At 43.6% G+C, this 24,255-nt stretch overlaps 1 protein-coding gene across 6 annotated transcripts in view; it reads left to right on the forward strand.

Moving 5' to 3' along the window:
- Positions 1–24,255, forward strand: part of KALRN (kalirin RhoGEF kinase) — a 694,375-nt gene that overhangs the window by 552,092 nt on the left and 118,028 nt on the right. For 5 of the 6 annotated variants that reach the window (XM_088024799.1, XM_088024801.1, XM_088024804.1 and 2 more), the window contains 3 exons: positions 14,947–15,230; positions 16,953–17,057; positions 20,387–20,482. In XM_088024799.1, coding sequence (XP_087880925.1) covers positions 14,947–15,230; positions 16,953–17,057; positions 20,387–20,482 — 485 coding nt within the window. The remainder of the gene's footprint in view (positions 1–14,946; positions 15,231–16,952; positions 17,058–20,386; positions 20,483–24,255) is intronic. The other variant, XM_088024808.1, reaches the window with a different exon arrangement.

Raw genomic sequence — 24,255 nt, forward strand, 5'->3', positions numbered from 1 at the left:
AATCATCCCTCACTCCAGCCTCTTTGAAAACCCTCCAATGGTTTCCCATTGCATTTAGGATGAGGTTCCAACTTGCTGTCATGGCCTGCAGGGCTCTGGGTCCAGCTGCCACCTGCCTTCCCCAACTTTGTTTCCTCTCCCACTACCCCTGACCTGTGCCCCAGCCACAAGAACTCTCCTCAGGTACCTTGGACATACCCAACTTTTCTTTCTGCCTTAGGATATCTGCCCAGACTGTACTCTTGGCAGAAGGCTTTAGCCCCATCTTTACATGGCTAGTTCCTTCTTATCATTCGGATCTCAACTTACTCTCAGAGAGACTGTCACCGGCTGCTCACTCTGAAGACAGAATCCAGGCCCTCTACAACTCATTAGCTAGTTTAATTCTCTAAATACTGTTCAGCAGAATTGGAAATTTTATTAAAAACTCCTGTGTTAGTTTATTATCTGACCCCACTCCCACCCCAACTAGAACATCAACTTGGCTTTGTCTCCTTCACTGCTATAGCCCCGCATTGGGAGGGGTACCTGGCACAGAGAGAGCACTCAGGAAGCATCTGCTGAATAAATGACTAATAATACAATATCTTCAAGTATAAATGCTGTGTGAATTGAGCCAACAGGACCTAGCTGTTAAGTAATAAAAGAGTCATCATAATGGGGCCGGGTCTAGGCAGTCTTCTAGGAAAGAGGCACTCTTATGGAAATAGTCTAATTGTGTGTCTTTCCTGCAAAGGATGTCTCCATGGGTATCTGTGGTGCCAGGTGATACCCCATCACAAGCATCGCTGATCGGGAAGCTGGGGGTTCCAGCTCTAGAAAAGAGGAGATGGTCTTGTCACCCCTGAGCAGGCATGGCAAAGTAGCAGCCCTTGGGCCTTTGGTCCCAATGTGTAGTATTTGGCAGCAGAGTGTTTGGATTCTTTTTAAAAATATGAACATTAATGTCTTTAGCTGACTTACACTGTCCATTTTGCCATATGTGCCTCTTCTGACTATCCATGTCCACAGCCTTCTCATGTTGACCTTACCTTGAAGACATCAGAGCTTTGACCCCTGCCCTAGGTGAATACGTACCCTGTTCCCTACAAGTCCATTGAGTACTCTGGATGTTTTTCTTGATTGAAGGGAAGTTAAAATACTGCTGGTAAATCTCAGGAACTAGCTCATGTCTAGAGGACAAGGTGTCAGCTTGTCTTACCTGCACCAAAGGCAGAGTGCTGGCTAAAGGGAATTTCCGGTCCCAATTATGCAAATGAGATACATGGTGTAATTAGGAAGTGACCTTTCTAGGGTCCCATAGTATCATCCGGACTCAACCTCTCTGTCCTGCTCATCATGCACCCAAGGTTTATTATTTGCTACAGCAGTTAAGTAGCCCAGTTCAGTGTCTTCTAGAGTAGAGGCCAGCATTGGAGCTTCTAAGGTTCTCCCTGATCTACTCTCTTAACACCTACTTCTCATTTCTCCCATCTTTAACACTCTCAAGCTTGACTCGAGGGATAGGAAATGCCTTGCCATCTACCAGGATCTTGGAATCATGCCTCCATTCTTCAACCTCTGGCTGTTTTAGCTGGTCATTCCCCATATTCAAGATGCTGTAGCATCCTGCACTGTCATGATGATCTCTCTGTATTTATTGGCAAAATATTGTAGGAATTAACATAGCTGACCAGCATTTCATGGCTCCCCTAAACCCACAGCACCATTTTCAGTGACAATTTCAAGATCTGTAGAAGGGACTCATAGGTCGAGTACAAACCTGACCCCGGATTAGCTTTCAGAGTCCCCATTTAGGACTATGATTTTCACGTGGAAACTTAAGGTTTACTGATAATTGTATGCCCACAAGGCCAAAGTCAACTTTAAACAGCAAGCAAAGCACAACTTGTACAGTTTTTACAATCTAGTTCTAGCCTTTTGCGTGGCCACCATTTTCATTATACATTGTTAAATCTGTTTTCAGTGGAGTAGAAAATTATTGTCCTCTCATAGTCGTGACCAGGAGATTATTTCATGAATGGAATTGGGTATTGTATGTAGGGATGTGTTCAAATATCACATAGAGTTGGGTATTGTATGCAGGAATTGTGTTCAAACATCACTTGCAGTTGATTTGTATCAGAATTTTAAAAACATCAGCACTGAGCAAATATGCAATTTAACTTGATGGATTAGAAAATTGTGCAAGGGACAGACACCTCCTTAACCGAGGGATCAAACTTAACATCACTAGAATTGGATCAAATCAATAGTACGTGTCTCCTTACATGGTACATAATTTTCGGGGCATTCCTGCCAAAAACACACACTAAATATAATCATAAGGCAACATCCAGCAAACCCAGACTGAGGGATGTTTTACAAAATAACTACCTTATGCTCATAAAGATAGCCAAGTCATGAAAGACATGACCTTTTTCTATAAAGGACATCATTTGAACAATTGGCAATATTTGAAGAGAGTAGCAACGTTAAATTCCTGAATTTGCTCATTGTACTGTGGTTATGTAAGAGAACATCCATGTTTTTAGGAAACATACACTGAAGTATTTGGGAATCAAGAAGAATCTTCTTTGTAACTTATTCTCAGAAGGCTCAGAAAAGGGGAGAGCAAGTGAGAGAAAGAGAGAAGAAAAAGCAAGTGGTAAACTGTTAGCATTTGGGAAATCTGGGTGAAGGGTGTATAGAAATTCTTTGTACTACTCTTGCAACTTTCTTCTAAATGCAAAATTATGTCAAAGTAAAAAGTTTGAAAGAAATGAAGCCATGGGCTCATACCTGTGAATCTCATCCCCAGGTAGGCCAGGCAGTGGCTTTTCCTGGCCACCTGCACCCTGAGCATGGAGTCTGTGCTCTGGGTGTGAGAAGGCAGGCCCCAGGAAGCAGGGCGTAAGGGCTTTGCTACATGAAGCACAGGGCAGAGCAATGTAGAATGAGACGTTACTCTTGGTTGGGCAGCTTAGACCTAATTCAGCTTGTTTGTTGCTTTTTTGCAAGCCAAGTAGCAAGGACCCAGAGGAAGGCTCACTTGGCACAGGTGCTTGGGAGAAACAGGACCGTGTTAAGCCTGCAGGGTCTCAAACTATGTTAAGTCCAGGATCCTCTGTACCTTAATACTTTCTTTCCCCCACCCCTCCCCATCCCTGTCAAACACACACAATGTAGTTTTCCCCGAAAAGGACACTGAAAACACAGTCGCTGACCACCAGCCACTTGTTTCTTCCTCCAGGTATGCAGTTTCCGTCTTCTTCCCTCAGGTTCTCTAGGAGAGTTTCCATTGCAACATTTTCAGTTAAGTAGCGCTTAATTACAGTCTTAACCTTTCCAGAGTCACCCCGCTTAACTCTTTCCCTCCGCCTCTATAATTAAGCCTGGCATGGGTTCCTTCAGTTTCGGTTACTATTGAAGGGCATTGTAAGTTGAATCCAGGACAGGTTTCCCCACCTGACTCCTGGGGAAACTCTGAGGTGATAGCACCTAACTTGAAAATACCTAGACTGTAACTTATCTCCTCCTTTGGTGTTCATAAGAGGTTTTGAGTTTGACTGGGATCCCATCCTCAAGAGTGTGATTCACCTTTTGTATTCTAGACTGAGGTAGAATAATCGCCAAGATCGATGCTGACCACGCTGCTTTCTACAACACATTAATAGACTTCTGTAAATGATCTGTGTCTCCCCTGGGAGAGTCATCCTTTGCATGACGGGTTAATTAGCATAATAAATCTTGCAGTAAAGAAACAGTTAACTTTGTTTAACCCATCTGAATTGCCTGAACAACACAGAACATCTTACAGAACAGGGAAGCACCAGCCTATGTTGGTAGTCTCCTTGCTAAGTTAAAGAGACCAGCACCTCACCAGCATTGGCTTTTTCTTAGAGGTCTCTGGGCCTAATGATACTCAGGCTCCAATGATTTATCTTTCTTTGTCCTTAGCTGTTCATCACTGGCCATTGAATGGCCTCCTCTTTACCCAAAGAGTTGGTGCTGGGGATGCAAAGGTGGAGGACATCTCTGTCCTCAAGGACTTTCCTTAGAGTTAGGGAGGTCAGGGCATGTAAACGAGCATTGTCAGTGCCAAATGAGTGGTACAAGAGGTACTCTCCCAAAAAAAAGGAGAACATGCTGGGCTTAGTCATCCAAGAAGTGCTAGGTAGGCTTTAGACAAGCAGAGAGGCTGCAGAGTGATATGAGCAATGAGGAATGCAACGTGGCTTGTGCAGCAAACTGACTAAGTGCACAATTAGACTGAAGCAGGGGCGGGGTAGTGGTTCATATAAAATAGTCATCTTCAAACATGAGCATACATCGAAATTACTTGGAGGGCTTGTTAAAACACAGAGTGCTGGGCCACCCCCATGGTTTCTGATTCAGTAGCTCCAGAATGGGACCCAGGAATTTGCATTTCTAAACAAGTTCCCAGATGATGCTTCCACTGTTGGTCTGAGGACCACAGTTTGGGAAACTCAGATTATCAAAGAATAGAAGCTCATAGAGCTGGAAAGGTGAGCAGGCCTGTCCATGGAGTAGTTTAAATAGCAGGCTGAGAAGTTAGATTTTATTGATCAAGTGGCTTATACAGACCAATGTAATTGTTCTGATAGCAGAGAGACGTCAAACTGATACGACAAAGAGATTAGATGCAGAGAAATCAGTTGGAGGCTGTTACATAGTTAGAGCCAGTAGTTTTAAAAGATCTGATTTAAGGCATGACAATAGGAATAGAAAGAAAAATATCCATACAGAAGTCTTTGTGAATGAAGAATCTGCTTGCAGGAGATTAAATCTGAAAAGACAGCCTTAGTCATCCTCTGAGAGAATCTTCAATTACATTTGGTAATTTGTTATCATGTTAGTTTGAGCTTTGGGAGTATTACTAGGGTTGAACTTGTTTATGTTCTCACAATCTGAAAAGTGCAAAATGTTACTGTTTTAACATTAGTAACATTTTAAGTGACTAGGTTATGGAGCTCATTTAATCTGCTTAGGAGGGCTGAAAAGGAGGCGGTAAGGAGATGGCTACCCCAGGCTTGGGACTGGGCAGGTGCCCTGGGTCGTGATTTGATGACCTCCTTGTGCTCATGATATCTTTATAGATGAACACCGATCTTAGATGACCTCAGTTCCTGCTGATCTGCTGATTGTTGTTGCAGACATAACATAAGTAGAACATAAGCAGAAACCACTTCTCAAAAGTCTGTGTTTAGGTTTTATATTAACATGGCAATATCCTTTTTTCAGTCTGGATTTGTCCATTTTCACCATGCTCTCTTGTTGGTTATGTTTTGAGCAGTTCAGGAGCCCTTTAGGAGAATTTTCTACACTACACTGTAGAAGAAATGTGCATTCCCTCTCCAGAGCTGTGGACAAGTCTGGGAGAATGAAAAGGGTATATAAATGGAAATAATGTCTAGAATGTTTACTCTTGGAAGAGCAGCAGATATTCTTCCACTGACTTCTGGCGATCTGATATGTCAACTTTCAGAATCCACCCCTGAAATATAGAAAGAATTTTTAGCCCTTGGCTTCCAAAGGCCACCAAAAGGGTAGTGAATCGAGTGAGTCAATGTGGCAACATGTCACAGCAATGGCCTTGCGTGTTTAGAACATGCCTATCTGGGATGGGAGGAAGGCACTGACTCATTGCCCTTCCAGGGCTTTCCTCCCTCTGTCTCCAGCTCAGACAGAATATTACCCAGGGAAAAGTAAGGCCAAGGAGACTATGAAGACAAACAGTTGGAAACAGTCATTTTACCCTCTGTTTCCAAAGGTGTCCTGGTGGGACTGGAAGGCGAGGCACTGAAGGAGCCTGCAGTAGTTGAGTGAGATCTGAACTGAATTAGAATAGAATTCGAAAGAGTTTACCTAGATTGAAGCCTGAGGTACTGGCTTTCCCCGCCCCGCCCCGCCCCCCCGGGGAGATTGTTTAGTCTGTTGGAGAAGACCCTGATATTAAGAGCTGGTGTCCCCATGAGCTCTGAAGATGAAACGAATTCCTGCCCTATGTGGATGCCACTGGATTTGGAATCCCCGTGGCTCAGATCTCTGTACAGTCTACCAGGTAGGGTCAGCATTCTAGGGAAGAGAAGGGGACAAGGGAGTAGAAATGACCTGTCATCTGTCTACTGAGCTCAATACAATGTGCTGTTGAGGCTCAGGGTGATCCTTCATTTTGTACTCTTTGTTTCATGGGGAAAAGCAGACACAAAAGTTCCAAATCCGTAGGGATTTAGATGTAAAAAAAAATTACAAAGACCACATGAAAGTCTGAGTAAAGTGGTGAGATAAAGAACGGTGGGTTGGCAAAGGACTCATCGGAGAAGACGTTCCTGAACTAAGTATAAAAGCAGTATAGGGAGCAGGAGGCAGGGGTGTGGACTATGCATTTGAGACTTGAGTGTTGTCCAAGAGATGGGAGAAGGACTATCCTGAGCCAAGTGGTGTTTGCCAAGTTTAGTCTAAAGTTGTAGTAGGGGCAAATTGCAAGGGCAACAAGTTTTCTAGTGTTCAGAAACAATGTTTCTGGACCCCGCTGCTTCTCCCCCTTTCCCTTGTCCTATTGCTGTCACTGTAGCAGCTTTCTTCCTCCTCTGGCACCAGGTGGTCTAGATACCAGAATGGCCAACCAAATGGTTTGGTGGGAAGCCAGCCATTCCAGGAACTGGTGATGCACAGCCTTAGGACCTCAGCTAAACATGCATCCAGGAGATTGGCTTTCATCAACATTCCACTAAAAGACCTGTCAGAGTCATTATCTTATGCCATGAGAGATATATTGATGCTTACTGTAGGTTTTGTGCTGTCCCTACTTACAAACAATTGGATTTATGTATTTATTACACAAAGAATTTGTATCCTTGACCTTCCCATCATCCCCTTCTCTAGATGTGAGAAAATGTGTATATGATACTTCAATTTCCAGTGTGAGAAAAATGTATATATGATACTTCTATAATGTTTATATTAAGTAAATTATTTATAGAAAGCTGAAGAAAACAGGAGTATTTGGCTTTCTAATCTCTGCAGACAGATGTATTGAAATGCATTTGCCTTATATAGCTCAAGCCATGGAAGGCAATAAGGATGAGTTTATGATTATTCCAGTGTCATTGAAACTAAAGCCAGACAAAAAAACAGGAGGTTAAAGGACTCTTCTGTAAATATCTAGTGGCTTTTAGGAGTCTTTGTGTGATTTCAGCCATTGGAGTCAAAGCTTCCAATAGAGTGTTATAAATACCGGGGGGACATTTATAGACCCATCTAGATAAAACAGGTATGCTTAATATAGAGCAACTAGACTCTGTATCTTTTAGCAATTACATAAATTACAATATGTAAAAGACAGCCTTTGGGATATGATTGAATACCACCATTGAACTCCAGAAGAATGGACTGAAAATGAGTTTTTTGTTCTTGAGTTTTGTCCCTCAAGCCAGTATAGAAAATGGTGGGCCAGCTTAGTGAGTTATGCATTGAGGGTACTCACAAGCCACTGAAAGCTTGGATGACCTTACCCATGCATATGCTCTCTGTGGCCCCAGCCTCGCCCTTTCAAGGACACTGCTCCTAGTCTTTGGGGATGGTAACCCCTCAAAACTAATAGAACTCTCTTCTTGTTTTAAGAGGTATAATCCTTTATTTTCAGCTTACTTTGAGGTCAGTGTGAAGAAGGCTGATGAATCAGTATTTTGTGACTAGAGAAATAGCGGATGGCCATACAGTGGAAGCAGCCAAAGACATTTGACATTTCCTACATATGCATTCTGTGACGACTTGTGCAAAAATGCATTCTGCTTTCAGAATAGTTTTGCAAATTTTACACCAGACTGCAAAGGGTAAAAGCTTTTTTTTCTTTTTTAGGTGTAACATAAAAGTGAAATAAATATGAGTTGAAACTTTTTAAAAAGGAAATTGAATTTATAAATGGGCTATATTAGATATGGCAGATGTCTAGTATATTCAGTTACTACCCATTTGTATACAATTATCTTCTATTTTGGTAGCTAATGAAGGTCTGTCCAAGTAAAGAAGGACAGTTTGACCTAGACAATGGACTTGTTGGGACTGTGCAGTGAGCATACTCTCATGGGCTTTGTTCCGCTTTGACTCTTCACATCAAGCAGACAGCTCTCATCTCCTGTACTGCTTAGAAACATGCTACTGTGATGAAAATACCTGAAATTATGGAGCCCTTGCCCCAAGGCTGAAACTGATAACACTGACATGTTTATTCTAACCCCATGATGGTATTTGAGACCCTAATCTCAACAGTTGTTCAGTTGCCTGGTCATAAAATCCATCTGAAGCTCCCATTCTGAGAGACACCCTATAGATAAGGAGGCATGTGTCATTTCCAGGGAATAGCCTGTGCTGCTTAAACTTCCAAATAGCGGGAGAAGTAGACAACCATGGCCAAGTAACCCAAGGATATGGCCACCTTATTCTCGGACAAGATTTCAGGCACTGGTCATAAGAGTGGCTCCCTGAAATTAGAGGGGAAAATGACCCAGAATGGCAGCTGGTAGCATTAAGTGTTTCTTTGCTTTTAGGAGGGCATGAATCTTTGAAGCTAAAAATGGCCTTAAATCATTTAGTCTAGGCTTTAAAAGAACATAAGATAGAATGAAGGAACAGAGTTTATACAGAATAAACTCAAAGCCATGGAATTAAGGGAGCTTTTTCTGGATTTATTGATTTTTATTTAACTCACATCTTGTTTCTGTGGGTTTATAAGTGCTCTAAGTACTTTAAAAATATTAACTCCTTAATCCTAATAGCAATCCTATTGGGTAGACACTAATATTATCTTCAGTTACTGATGAGGAAACTGAGATACAGAGAGGTTAAGTAAATGGACCAGAGTCACACAGCTGGCCAGAGGTGGAGCCAGGCTTTGAGCGTATCCTGTCTCATCCATCTGAGCACTGCCCAGCTTGTTAGTGGCATAGCAGGGCCAGAAGCCAGCTCACCTCTTTGTTGCAATCCACTGACTAGGCACCAGTGGGTTGTTCTGAGGTCATTTAAGCAAGGCAGGCAGATTAGGCCAGGAGGGTTTCTCTTTTAATCAACTGCAACAAAGTATCATGAAGAGATGAGTGTTGAGGTCAAGAATTCTCTAGTCATTGACTAAGCCTTGGAACGTGTTGTGTGACCAAGCAGCGTGTCTTTGCAGGTATTAAAAGGGAAATCAGGTGGGTTAGAGAGGTGGCTTGGGAATTGAAGAAAGTAGGGATAAAAAACAGTGTGTGAGTCTGCTGATGGATAAGTATTGGTTGTCTGTTGGTTTATTTATTTACATTTTCTTGATTTCATTAGTATCTTGTTTTTACTCCCGTGACCAATCAGGTAAGCTGTGCCACTCAGAGCCCGTGAAGTTGGACCTTCAACCTCAGAGATTCCCCTGACAAATTTCCTATTTTCCCAGTTTGTGGCTGAGATACCAATTATAGGATGCGTTTCCTACTGATCTAGAGGCACTGGTTTTTACCTTTTTGTTTCTTCTTCTTGAGACATTCTGCTTTAATCTCAATTTATTTCCTTAAAGTATTTCCATAGTAGCTGCACCAGTTTGCATCCCCACCAACCCAGGTGCACAAGGGTTTCCTTTTCTCCACATCCTCACCAACACTTATTATCTCTTATCTTTTTGAGACTAGCCATTGTAACAGATGCGAGATGATATCTCATTGTGGTTTTAATTTGCATTTCCCTGATGATTCGTGATGTTAAGCATCTTTTCATGTACCTGTTGACCAATCTGTCTGGAAAAAGGTCTATTCAGATCCTCTGCCCATTTATTTAATCAGGTTGTTTGTCTGCTATTGAGTTGTATGAGTTCTTTATATATGTTGGATATTAATCCCCTATCTGATACATGATTTGCAAATTTTCTCCCATTTGGTAGATTGCTTTTTCATTTCGTTGATCATTACAAAAGATGAAAGAAGTTGTGTATACAGTTGGTGGGAGTAAATCAGAGTGCAATCTGGCAGTAACTAGTGAAGGTGGCAAGGTGTCTTCTGTAAAGCCCAGCAGGTCTACCTTGAGATATGTGCTCTGGATGCTTCTTTAAGAGTTTAGAGCAGTGTGTGTTCTCCTCGGTGTGTGATTTGCACATTGTAAAGATTTGTCAGCCATTTATTTCCAGTTCACAGGGAGATATAGGTACAGAAAGTGAGAATAAGTATTTAGAAGCTTTTATAGCAATTTGATACTTCCACCACATCTAAGAGTGTGACTTTGTATTTTATAAAAGTATTGATCTGAAACAGATTGGAAATAAGAAAAACGGGTCTTTGACTCCCTGACCACAGATAGTTTGGGAAACACTGCCCTGGAGGAATTCTCACAAATAAACAGAGACCTGTACAGGACTGCTTCAAATAAGTGTGTGTGTGTGTGTGTGTGTGTGTAACAACCTAAATATCCATCCTAAGGAAAATGTGTTACAAACATTATGATATGTCCTATGAAAGAATATTATTCAACAATTAAAATGAACTAGATCTACATGACTGAACATGGATAAATCTCAGATAATTTTGAATTAATGAGCATGTTGCAAAATGATACCTATATTATGATAATTATGTAAAATTTTAAAAACACAAAATAATACTATATTTCCATACAAAGTAAATGGCTAACAACATGGATGGGAAAGATGCACACCAGCTTCAGAAGAGAATTTAACTCTGGGAAGGGAAAATGGTGGATAGGATTGTGAATGGGTGAAAAAAATTTAAAGGGGCGCCTGGGTGGCTCAGTTGGTTAAGCGACTGCCTTCGGCTCAGGTCATGATCCTGGAGTCCCGGGATCAAGTCCCACATCGGGCTCCCTGCTCAGCAGGGAGTCTGCTTCTCCCTCTGACCCTCTTCTCTCTCGTGCTCTCTCTCTCTCATTCTCTCTCTCTCAAATAAATAAATAAAATCTTAAAAAAAAAAGAAAAAAATGTAAAGCTTCAACTGTATATATAATCTTTTATATTTTTTTAAAAGCTGAAGCAAATATTGGCAAAAAAAAGTTTACATTTATCATATCTAGAGTGGTGGGTACCTGGTTTGTTACATTTTTTCTACATTTTTCTCTATCTTAAAAGTATCTCCTAGTAAAACCAGCCTCAGAATATGATTTTTTTCTGATCCAGAAAGCAAGTTGAACATACTGGAACATCTGGGGAGCTTGATTACCTACAATGCCCAGGGACACATTTGTCTTCCCAGTGACTTAAAACCAGATATTAGCTGTATGTGCAGCTTCTGTGCCTCAGGACTATAGAGGAAACGTTAGTTCAGAGCCCTGGGGCAGATGTAGAGATGCCTGGATTCTGGTCCTGGCTTTGTGACTAATTCATTTGTAACAATGGATTTCTCATATTTAAACCTTCATTGCCTTGTCCTTAAAATTAGACTGAGACTGTTTTCAACATTGAAATTTTATAACTTATATACATTATATATAAACATATATTTGAAATGTTAAATAGACTGGCAGTTTGATGCTCCTTTTACAATAATCATAGAGGCTAAAGCAATACATGGAATAAATGCAGATGTAGGAATAAGATTAATATATGTGCAGTGGATGGGGCACCTGAGTGGCTCAGTCAGTTAAGCATCTGCCTTCGGCCCAAGTAGTGATCTCAGGGTCCTGGGATCGATCCCTACGTCAGGGTCCCTGGTCAGCAGGGAGTCTGCTTCTCCCTCTCCCTTTGCCCCTGACCTTCCCCCCACCCATTTATTCTCTCTCTCTCTAAAATAAATAAAAATTTTAAGAGTAAGGAGTAAGATCTGAGTTTAATTCTTGCCTCCCTGCCATTCACCAACTATGATCCTTGGTTTCCTGAAATACTGATCTTCTATTTCCTATGACAAGAATCATAATAAATAGCTTCTGCCTCAGCGTGGAAAGGTTTGAGAGCAGTCTTATTGTTGCAGTTGTTACAAATCAGTTACTTAACTTTTATGCCTGGAAAGGTACTATAATAAAATCTCAAACAGCTAATTGCAGTCATCCTCCAAAAATGGGATGAGCATAGCATGCCAAGTGTTCTTTAAAGCAGTAATAAACTACAAATTTTCTAAACTAAATGGTGCCACATTCTCTAAAAGCATGCATTCAAAGTAATTTAGTAAATTTCTCATCTCAAGAATAAAGATTGTAACTATGTGAGGTAATGAATGTTAACTAAACTTATTGCAGTGATCATTTCACAATATATACAAATATCAAATCATTATGTTGTACACCTTGAACTAATACAATGTTATATGTCAATTATATCAAAACCGGAAAATAAAAACACAAATAAAAAACAACAAAGTGATTTAGAAATGGTTTTGTCTGAATTTGGGACCCTAATTAGATGAATTATAGATTGTTTCCAACACTTGAATTCTCTTTTATGTGGGCTGCGATTGAATGGCCCTAATTGTTTACACAGAATAAACTTGAAACAACAAAAGTGAGAACATGCTTGATTTTTAATTTGTACTTTGTAATTTGCACTCTTGGCATTCATTTATACAGAATGCCCCAAAGCAGAACCATATGACAACAGGGAAGGACAGTCAAGATTTGCATTTGTGAATCTCGAAATCAGGCTATGTTTTGTGATGGAACAGAGAATTTGGACCAGGGCACAGTTAATGTGGTTGGGCCTCTAGTTCTGCTGACACAGTATGTGCTGATTAAGTTTTGAAGGCTTGGTTTTATAGAGCCATGTGGTATCCCAGGGGTCTGGTGAATGAAAAGCTTTTGCAGCCTATCAGCAGAAAGATAAGAGAAAAGCCCTGGTTCTACTACCAGTGTGGGGAGATGTTGATCACCCAGGCTTCTGAGAACAGGAGTTTGACCCACACCAAACACTTCAGAAATAATGTCAACATACCCAGGACCACAGCCAGCAAGGAATTCCCTGAGATAAGATTATAGTGTTGTCCTTAAAGGGATGCTAACCAAGTCAGTGGATCCCCAAATATTCCCTGAGCAGAGCAACCCTGTAAATTATCCTTTTTACCAGGGGACTTTAGGACCTCAGTGTTTGGGCTTCTAGATGCAAACATTGAGGTCTTGTTTTCCAAGGTACACACAAAACTCTAGCAGCGTCAAAGTCAGTCCCCACAGGGTCAAGAGCCTGAGCTTGGGGCCCTCAAGATCTGCCAGTTGTAGAAGCTGGAGACAGCTCTTTGTTGGCAAAAGTGTTCATTCACCTGCCTTTGGGATTTTGTTTTTTCTCTACTGGCTATGTCTAGGCCAGAGGGCCTCTAAATCCAGGTTTGTCCTCAAGGCCAGGCCTAGGATACAGTCATTATAGGAAAAGGTGATTCAGTCTTTGAGAGGAATAGGTATGAAAAACCACTTCAGTAATTTATTTCAATACCTAGTCATGTGTTTGGTTTAAATATCAGTATGCAAACTGGCACAGGGGCAGTGGACCCATGAGGGGTCAAGGAATTCTCCCAAGACCATTTTGGTAATGAGAAGTAGCAGATACAGAGAGGTAACTCACCTTTGATTTATCATCCAGATGCTTCTTGCTTTGGAATGCCTCACATTCGTTCCTCTGTACCCCAGTGTGCCACCCTAGTGTGGCCTTCTGGTTCTGACCCCTCCTTCCCAGGGCTATGCTGTATATAGTGACCAGATTAATTAACAACAACAACAAAAAAAAAAACCCTTTTATTGTGTCATTTCCCAGGATAGTCTCACAATAAAGGTCAGACACTTCTAGTTTATTATTAAATGTCCTCACTAATCTTTCTATCCAGTTTCTCTTTCTCCATCAAAACTTTACTTCATGCAGAGGATCTCCTTATGGGCTGTGTTAACTTATTTTTCAATATTCATGCTTTGGGTCCTGCTGTCTCTCCTTGTGTAGTTCCCTCTCCCCTTCTCTTCTACTCAGACACATCTCTTCCATTAAACTCTTTCAGACCAATCCCGCCTACACTGATCTGACCTTCCTCTGAACTCTGCTGGCTTATCACCTAGAGTCCATACCAGCCCTGTGGCAGTTAATCACATTCTCTGTGAATTTGGCATTGTTTTGCATGCTCTGTCTTGATCTTTCACTCTTCTCTTTCTTTGCATCTGTGTGTGTTTGGATGTGTTTGTGTAGCTAGATAAGGGGTCTTTGAAAATAAAACCTAGGTCTTAAATGTCTTTAAAATATACAACCTGGGGTGGGAGGGATGGGGTGGCTGGGTGATAGACATTGGGGAGGGTATGTGCTATGGTGAGCGCTGTGAATTGTGCAAGACTGTTGAATCACAGATCTGTACTTCTGAAACAAATAATGCAACATATGTTAAGAAAAAAGAAAAAGAAGAAGATAGCAGGAGGGGAAGAATGAAAGGGAGTAAGTCGGAGGGGGAGACGAACCATGAGAGACGATGGACTCTGAGAAACAAACTGAGGGTTCTAGAGGGGAGGGGGGTGGGGGGATGGGTTAGCCTGATGATGGGTATTAAAGAGGGCACATTCTGCGTGGAGCACTGGGTGTTATGCACAAACAATGAATCATGGAACACTACATGTAAAACTAATGATGTAATGTATGGTGATTAACATAACAATAAAAAATAAAAATAAATAAAATAAAATATACAACCTAATAGATGCCCCATGACATTGTTACTGGTTGGTAATTCTTGCTTAGGATCTTGATTTTTTTTCCATGAAGGTAGGAGTCTTTGTCTTCTGTTCACTCCGATATCCACGGCTCCCAGAGCAGTGCCTTGCACATTAAAAATTGAGTGAGGGTCAGCTGTTAACCTCTAGAGAGGGCTGCCTTGACCAGGGTCTGCAGCTGGCCTTGACATTCTGCCTTGTGTTCCAGCTTCCTGAGGATAGAACTGTCTTACTCCCAGCCGCACTCCCCGCCCCCCGTCGCCCCTTAACTGCCTCTGACATTGGCTGTGTCGGTCTGTTCTTTCTCCTCAGATGCATACTCTCATTCCTCAAGTGAAAACGGAGGCAAGTCTGAGTCAGTGGCCAACCTGCAGTCTCAGCCCTCCCTGAACTCCATCCACAGCTCCCCTGGGCCCAAGCGTTCCACCAACACCCTTAAGAAGTGGCTGACCAGTCCCGTGCGCCGGCTCAACAGTGGAAAAGCAGATGGAAACATCAAGAAGCAGAAGAAAGTACGAGATGGCCGGAAGAGCTTCGACCTGGGATCTCCCAAGCCTGGGGATGAGACGACCCCTCAGGGAGACAGTGCCGATGAGGTAATTACATGTGGCCCTGGAGCCTCCATCAGGAGGGGGCTTCTGACCTACATCCTTCCTGGAGTTTTGTGAGGCCTCTTTCCCTGGGTTCTGTAAACCTGCCAGTCTCTAGTCCCCAGTAGCTTGTGTTCTTGAGCCCAAGTGATCTGAGTTTTTGTACTAACAAGACCTTACCAGTCTGATGTGTGATCAATTCGGAGACTGACTAGCACCTAGAATTTCCAGCAGATAGACAACATTTTGCCAGATTTGGAGATAGGGGCCTGGGCCTGAGGGGAGCCATTTGGTCACCTAATCCCCTGCTTCTACTAAGGATTACATCAAAACCTGCTAGTTGAGAATAAGAATAAAAGAAGGTAGACCGTTTCCCTTGGAAGGAGAAGCCCATGTTGGGAGACTAGCTGTTTTCAAGTATCTAGACCAGTGCCACATATAAATGGAGTAGACAACTCCAGGTTGCTCCAGAGGGGAGAATTATGACTAACAGGTGAAGGTTTACAGAAGGCAAGATTGCAGCTCAAAGAGGAACTTTAATGGAGGTCAGCTAGTGATGAGTGAGCTGCCATGAAAGCGAATAGACACCCGTGCTAAAAGGGGCCGGGACGCCATATGAACTCACATAGCAGTCGGAGAGATCCCTGTATTAGCTGAGAGGTCAGACTGGGTGACCTCTGAAGTCCCTTTGAAAGCTGAGATTCTGTAATCAAAATACAGTGGGTGTGTTTTAGTTGGGGGAATGAGAGCTGTTTTTTTTCTGGCCAATTAACCTGCTCTATTTGCTGATGTGGCTAAGTGATTCTTCCTGCTATGTAACCAGACTCTGTAATTTTATGCTATCTGCCATTTCTCCCTCTGAGAATGACAGTAGAGCCTGGTGATACTCAGATTGTGGCTTAATAGTCCTTCAAAAGCTTAAAAAGTTAGGTTTTCTCAGGTGCCTGGGTGGCTCAGATGGTTAAGCGTCTGCTTTCGGTTCTGGTCATGATTCCCCGGGTCCTGGGATCGAGTCCTGCATTGGGCTCCCTGCTCGGCGGGGAGCCTGCTTCTCTCTGCCTCTGCCTCTCTCTCTCTCTCTCTCCCTGTTGTCATGAATAAATAAATAAAATCTTTAAAAAAAAAAAGAATTTCATGGACATAGCAGCTTATCCATGGAAGTAAAACTGAAGGCATGTAATAAATAAAGAACCATTTTTTTTAAAGATTTTATTTATTTATTTGAGAGAGAGAGAATGAGAGAGAGAGAGCACGAGAGGGAAGAGGGTCAGAGGGAGAAGCAGACTCCCTGCCGAGCAGGGAGCCCGATGCGGGACTCGATCCTGGGACTCCAGGACCATGACCTGAGCCGAAGGCAGTCGCTTAACCAACTGAGCCACCCAGGCGCCCAATAAAGAACCATTTTTAAAAAAAGTTAGGTTTTCTCTGACCACTCTCAGCTTTTTCTTTTCCTGACTGATTAACGAGGTAAATGTTTCTCGTGTGTGTGTGTGTGTGTGTGTGTGTGTGTGTGTGTGTGTTCCCCATTTGAACCTCACTGTCATTTGAGATAAAAAGGTGCACCCATTCCACAGAGGAGGACGGTGAGGCTGAAAAAATAAGGATATGGTGAGGAAGGAGGGTATCTAACATGCTGCTTTTTAAAAAAAATTCTAAGTCCTGACCCATTGGTATCTTTAACTGTATGAAATATAGGACTGAAGGACTAATGCTGCTCATTTGTTCTAGAAGAACAAGAAAGGTTGGGGCGAGGATGAGCCAGATGAAGAGTCACACACCCCCCTCCCTCCTCCTATGAAGATCTTTGACAATGACCCTACACAGGACGAGATGGTAGGACTTCTTTACTTTCTCACTTGAAAGAACAATGTATAACACATGTGATTTTGTCTTGTGTGTGTGATGAGGGTGGTAATACTGTCTCTCACTTGTTATCTCCCCGAATCCGTAGTGATGCAGATTCCATCTAGATTTGGTAGGTGCCCCCTCCCCCCGCCCTGGAGGTCTGACTTCAATCTGGGCAGTGTAGGGACGCCTGCAGAAGTCCCAGAGTGGGAATCTGTCTGGTGTCTTGTCCTGTTGATGAAGGATAATGACTCTGTCTTTGGAAGCTGCAGATCCTAAAAGGAACTATTTGTCTCAAAAGGAGTCTGAGGCCGTTCCAGGCTGAGATCACTTTGTTGTACCTGACTTCTGAACTGTGTTTTAGCTGATTGTTTTCCCTATACTGAACTCTAAAATCCAAGTAACAGTAGCTTCCGGTCAAGCCCAAATTCTGCAATCACCACAGGAGGGATGGAGACACTGCTAAGGGGGAGTTGCTGACAAAGGTGGGAAGACCTAAGTGCAGGTTGCCGCGTGCTTGGTCTTGCAAAAATCCCTGCCTCGTGAGCACTCAGAGGCTCACCGGGGCCTGAAGCATAGATGTGTACGTGGCCTTGAATCGCCAAGCGATCACCCTGTTTGCTCTAGAGGTCAGCTTGGATGTGTGGCCTGGTACCGGCCAAGGCTCAGGGCTGCTTGAACTGCACGCCCTGTCGCTCATTTTCCTAGCAAACCCTGCTTTCACCTCTGTGTTTTTCCTGCCTTCTCTTCGTGTCGCTGTCCCCTTGGACTCTGCAGGTTTTAACTGTCCTTTACATTTTCTTTTCAGAGTGGTTTGTAGTGGTGGTGGTGGCTTAGCCGTCCCTCCGGGGTCTCCCTGTGTTCCATGCTGCACCGCCTTGCCGTGGCACGGCCCCCTCTGAGGCCGTGGGGCCAGCAGAGGCGGGGAACACATCTTCATACCACCCCCCGGGGATACAGTTCAGAAAGTCCTGCTTGCAGATGCTTCAGCATGTCTGGTGACATCCCCGTCCTTGTGTGCATTCCCTCTGCTTTGTGTTTGGATCATGAGCCCACAGACATTAGTTGGGGTCTCCCAGGGTGCCACGCGAGAGGGAGAGACTCTAGAGACAGGATGATGATGAAGATGCCCCCTCTGTGACGGTGATGGTGGTGGCCCTGACTCTTAACTGTTGGAAGGGCAAGTAGCAGGAAGCACGGTACGATGTCCATCCTGGGTTCCCAGGAGCAGAAGTGCCCGCACTCCACACTGAGGTCAGCACCGGAGCCAGTCTGCGGTGTTCCCAGAGGCCTAGCCTTGTAAAATGTTCTACGAACAGTGACAGCATGTGTGGGGCGGAGGACGCTCCGGTCACAGTATCGGCCCTCCCACGCGGCCCTCCGCACGGAGGTGCCAGCCGGCATCCGAAAAGTAAAGGTCATGAACCTTCCCCCTCGAATTCCCTCAAACACAGCTTGTTTTGGGGAAGAGGATGTTATGCTGTTTCTGGATAATTTGTAACTGAAAAGGCGGACTCACCCCAGACATTTGTGTGGCTTTTTGTTAGCCAGAAAGGGGACAGATGGCAACGGTCCCTTTTTAGACACATTCACCCTCCTCAGCCCTGCCTGTTTGATTTCTGTGCATTTGTTTTTCTGAAATATTTGGGGAGCCTCAGAACTTCTAGCAATTGGAGTTGAACTTATTAAAATAAGTTTTTACAACAGTCTATAAGGAAGTTTTTAGTCTACCTACTGTAATGTTATACAACCTCCTTGATTCTTCATGTTCCCTTCTACTGTTTGTTCATATGCATGTGTGTTTTATTTTTATAATTGTAATATGCACTTGATATGCTCAATGTTTTATTTAATTTTTTTTAAATCTTATTAATTTTATCTTCATAACTACAATTTTAATAGCTGGGGAGTATTTCCCTTATTTGATGTATCATAATTTGCTTGACCAGTCTGTTTTGGGATATCCTGGGTTGTTTCCAGTTTTTGCTACTCTAGATAACACGGCTGCAGATCGCTTTGTACATACAGCATTTGTTCTTTGGACTTCTGTCCTTGGGATAAGTTCCCAGGGGTGGGATTACTAAATCAAAAAGTTGATAGCTTGGATTTCCAAACAGACTTAAGCTCCTTTCCTACATTCCCCAGAAGAGAAAAAAGAGTGTTGTTATATCTCTCTTAATTATCATTTGACTTTGTTTTACCCCATCTCAGAAGCAAAGACCTAAAGTAACTCTTAAATTAGAAAAGTAGCTTCTTTTTGAAACTCTTCCCCCTAACATAAGGGACAAACTTGAAGACAGAGCATGGCCAGGACATTCAGCTTTTTATCCCTGCGGTGATTAGTGTCAAAGACCAAAAGAGCATGTGCCCTGGGCCCTGGGAGCACGGTTGCCCTCTGCTTGGCTATGCCAGGAGGGAAAGCTCATATGTGCATGCAGTGAACCATTTCTCTCCCAATTTCTTCTCAAGTAGGAGAAGGAAGATAAAAACCACCATCCCTCCATGAGTAGGATTCCCCAAACCATCGACCAAACAGCCACATGAACTAGTCAGTCCTTCTTGCTGATACAAGTGGATGGGGTCCTTGGCTTGAGCCTCCTTTCACTGTGAATAGGATAGTCTCTGGTGACTCCGACATGAAATACACAACTCCTTGCTAAAACCATTTATTACATCCAGGTGTTTCAGTTCAGGGGCTTTAGGACAAACAGCTATGTTTGTGGAGGTGTGTGTGTATGTGTGGTGTGTGTGTGTGTGTGTGTGTGTGTACACACATGTGAGTGGGCAGGGGGTTTCTAGCTTCCTGGTCTTTAAGTGCTCTGCCCTAGAATTTTTGCTTGATACACATTGAAGACCTATATTTAAAATCTGTATTTAAGTAAAGCGAAGACCATTTCTCTCCTTTGGACACATTTGAGGCTAGGTTTATGGATTCCTTTCATACCCTGGAACAGCAATGAGCAGCCCTGTCGTGGCCAGAGTTCTGTCTGTCCCTCTCTCCTGTTGCTGACAGTGGGTGCAGCCCTTACCTATTGGCCTCCCGGGAACGCAGCAAACCCTGCCCTCAGCTCCTCCGGAGGCCTGCCTAAGGAGAGCCTAGTCCCATCCCTGCTTTGCAGCTGGCCAGAATTCCTGACAAGGGGTCAGGCAGGCCTGTCCCACACCCCGTCCTATCTCCCTCTGTGATCTCTTGCCTCTAAACATAAAGCTTTGCTTCCCTTGCCTGTCTTGAGCTGTGGACTTGCTGTTTTGCTTCCTAACTGCTATTCCTCATTCCTTGCTAATCTGCTTTTCCTTTGCTGCTCAATGTCTTGCAGTCCTCCTCTTTGCTAGCAGCCCGGCAGGCTTCCACTGAAGTACCTTCTGCTGCAGACCTTGTCAGTGCAATAGAACAATTGGTCAAAAGCAAGCTGGTAAGTGGGGGTCCTGGAGGCAGTTCTGTGTGTGTCTCACCTCCATGTGGCTCCCGGGGCCTGGCGTCTGTCTGCCATGGCCTCCTTTGCCTCTGTCCTCATTCCTCCTATAGGATTGTTTCTAGCTAAAGATGGTTTCCAAAACACCTTGTGCTCCAAAGTCTTTTTAGCTTTTTTTTTTTTTTTTTTTTTTGGAATGGCCATAGGCAATTAATAGGCCCTTTTGGGATTGTGGCATTGATGAAAGGAAAAAAGTATCCAAGACAAAATAGCCTCCCTGTGAGCCCGGTCCACTGACCCACAGGGATGCGGCATTTGGACAGTGACTGGTGTGTGTCTGCTTAGCCCTGAAGCTAACTTGGCTTCTGAGACACAGAACATGGATTGGGTCTTTGAAAGCACCAGGTAATTTTATTCGGGGGCCCTCAACAATTTTCTAGCTTGCAGAGTCTTGTAAAAGTCGACTGCTGATTATAAAGGGGAATGGGCAAAAGTGTGTAGATACCTCACCACTAGAGATTAGGGGAGCTGAGACATATCCCCATCATGGGGGAAAAGTGAACTTACGCCCCTGAAAACTGGCCTAGCTTGTGACTGTCTCAGGGACCGATCAGATCACTGCAGAGAAGGGTTATGCTCTGGCTCCTTTAGGGTTGGGGCACCATGCTGCTGAAAGAGCTCATTTTTGGATAATGCTATTCCTCTGCCCCATGTTTTTACACTGATGCATATCTCTATAGGATGGCAATTTGAAGCATTCTCCTTGCCCTTCACCCTCATCCGTGTCACTTGTTTGGTTTTTCCTGCAACTGTCATTAGGATAACTGTCTATGCTTCTGCCAGACCTCTCTTGGGCAGTTCTGCTAATCAGCACCATTTAAACCCTCCTCCCCTTGGCCCAGGAATTAGAGGAAAATGCTGGATGCCGTGCAGGGAACACTGCCCGATCATAATTCTGATTACAGTAACTCCCATCTTCAAATCTCCCAGCTTAGAGAGTACTGATGAAATTTAACACATGATTTTATTCTTCTCCAAGTTTTCCTTCCTAAGTTAGAGAGAATATTTTGCCTGATGTTTTTGGTAACCACATCTAAAGGTTGTCCGTTTTCCTGCCACCCTCCCTGTCTTGCTGGTGGGAGTCGAGTGCTCTCTTGGGCACTCCACTGGCTTTTCAAAGCTTTCCTCTCCAACCACTCCTCACTTGCTCTCCTTTCCTCTCCACACTGACCCCCACACTCTCCTCATTCTCCAAATACTGTCTAACAGTGTTTTTCCTTAAAAATCATCCTTTGTTTTTTTTCTTTACATTTTCCCTTTCACCACCTGAGCCTGAGCCCTGACCTCTTGCCTGGACTATTGCAGTAGTTCCTCTGCCCCAATCAGCCTCCCTCCCAGGCCTCGGTCTCCTGGCGGGTCTTCCACGAGCACTGCTATTGCCTCCCTCCTCAGTGAAGGCTCACTGCCTCCCTCCTGCCTCTACGGTCATCTCTAGTGTGGGGGTGCCTTCAGGTACCCAAGACACTTTACTGAGGTGCAGGAAGACGATTTTAGAATCTCTTCATCTCATCATTTAAAAATGATTTGGGGCATATTTTGTTATGTACATACTGATAATATAGTAGCATGGAAATACAAGTTATAAATAAGTTACATGTTTTGGCAATGTATGACCAAAATTATGTTTACTGATCGAGGAATATGATCAAAGTTTGGAAATGACTGGATAAAATATTCCATGGATAAAATCCACACTTATCCAGTATTCTAGTGCTTTGTAGCCAGCCTACGACCACTTATTTATTCCGGCTGATGAACTCTGCTCCAACCAAATTGTTTTCCTCGTGCACTTGGATTTCCTCCCTCTGAGTTTCTGTTCCACCCTACTTCTCTCGAACATTCCCCCTCTTATTTTTGCTTATCTAAAGCATAGGTCCTCCAGGGCCCCACTGGAATCTCCTCTGCCCAGAAGAGCTTCCCTGACTCACCCAGGCCAGATTTCCTCTGCAGTCCCATGCCAGTTACTGTGTGAACCACACATTGTGGGGGCAGCTCTTAGATAGTTCTGTTGGGTTATTTGATAAAGTATCTTAATCTTTTCATTATCTTAATCTGTGCAGCTTCCCTACCCAGCAAGACGATTGATCATTTGGGACATGGTTTTCCCTCCTCCATTAGTACACAGGAGGCTTTTACACTCATACATCAGTAGACACTTGTTTCCAAAAGGCTGTATTTTTTTATATTTTGGATTACCTTTATCCTGCTATTACTCCTCACCTGAGCACTGCTGGGAGTCCCCACAGCCCTCTAGTTGTGTGATCAGCGGGTCTGGTGTTAAACAGGTAAGGGCAGATATTGAGAAGTCCCCTGAGAGCAAGTTTCCCAGAGGAGAGGAAGTGGAGGGTGTTGGTGGAGCAGATCAGCCCTGTAACAGGCCCTCAACAAACCTCTATCAGATGAGTGGTTGCTCTGTGGTACGTTCCCACAATAAGAACTTTTAACTTCTTCTTCCACCAATAACTACTTCTTGAGGACCTGCAGTGAACCCAGAATTATAGAGATTCCTTTGGCCAAACAAGTAAAACCAAGCCCATGTCACGGAGAGGAATGAGGGAGCAGCAGTTTGGTTTCTCAGAATCTTCTCACCAAAATTTGATCCTTTGTCCTTCCCTCTGCTTTCTCTTTCCTCCCATCCCAGTACATACCCACTGTGGGAGAGCAGTGAAGCAACAGTAGGTGGTTGTTTCCCCCAGGCGTATTTGAGAACCCCGAGTTGCATTTGTACCTCTGAGGCTTGTATTCCTCTTCCTCATTAGCTCTTTAGCTGAGAAGAGGGTAAAGCCTAGCACCTATGAAAGTTCCAGAGTTTTTATTTGACTGTAAGTACAACAGTGTGACAGCTGCCAAAATAGCCAGTGTGTGTTCATAGGCTAGGTCAGTGAAAGTACAGTGTACAATCAAGGAGAGTAACAGCCCCATTGTCCTCAAAGTTCTACAGCCCGTACGTGCCATGAGTAGCATGAGTCATGTATCAGGTTCCAAACACAGCATTCTCGAGTGTTCTTGAACTCAGTGGAAAGGCCCCAGAGGAGGTAAACCGTACCATGTGGCTCATATCATTTGAAGGAAAGTTGAAGGTACTGGGTTAAATAGGGGGAGAAGTTAGCAGAGAGAAGGCTCGTAAGAGCTGTCTTGAATTCATTGAGGACTGCTGTGGGAAAGAAGGGTTGGTCTCACTCTTTGTTGCTCTGGAGGGTGGAACCTCGACCTGTGGGTGGAAGTTATCTCAGTTCAGTATGAGATGAGGTAATAAGTTCCTTTCCAATTGACAGAGTCTGGAAATTTTACAGGAGCATCTAGCATACTTGGACTTTTATATCTAGGGCTTGGATTCTTTCTACTTTCTTTTTTGGTTGTTCCAGAGATAGCACCAAATTCTGCTCCACCCAAAAGCCTGGAGATCCCTGTGTCTCGGAGTCCCAGAGCAGCCCTTGGTGCATTATGGTCACGTGGTTGTGACGGCACCAAGGCTTCTGCCCCAGAGTTGCTGGTAGGAAATAAGGGTAGGTGTTCTCCAGCTCACCTACAATACAGACAAAAACCCCTGAAGCTCCCCTAGAACTCCTTTGACAAGTCCCTCTGGACATTAGTAGACACTTCTGAGTTCTCATCTGCCAGCCTTGGTCTTGAATCACTGCTTTTATTTACCAAGAGAAGATACCCACCCACCTCGCCCTGAATAGATCTCACACATTTTTTCCACATTTCGT

This window comes from Eumetopias jubatus, unplaced genomic scaffold (genome assembly GCF_037043125.1).
Source record: "Eumetopias jubatus isolate StellerSeaLion01/CBP00866 unplaced genomic scaffold, mEumJub1_p1.0 scaffold_1, whole genome shotgun sequence".
In the NCBI taxonomy this organism is placed as follows: Eukaryota; Metazoa; Chordata; class Mammalia; order Carnivora; family Otariidae; genus Eumetopias; species Eumetopias jubatus.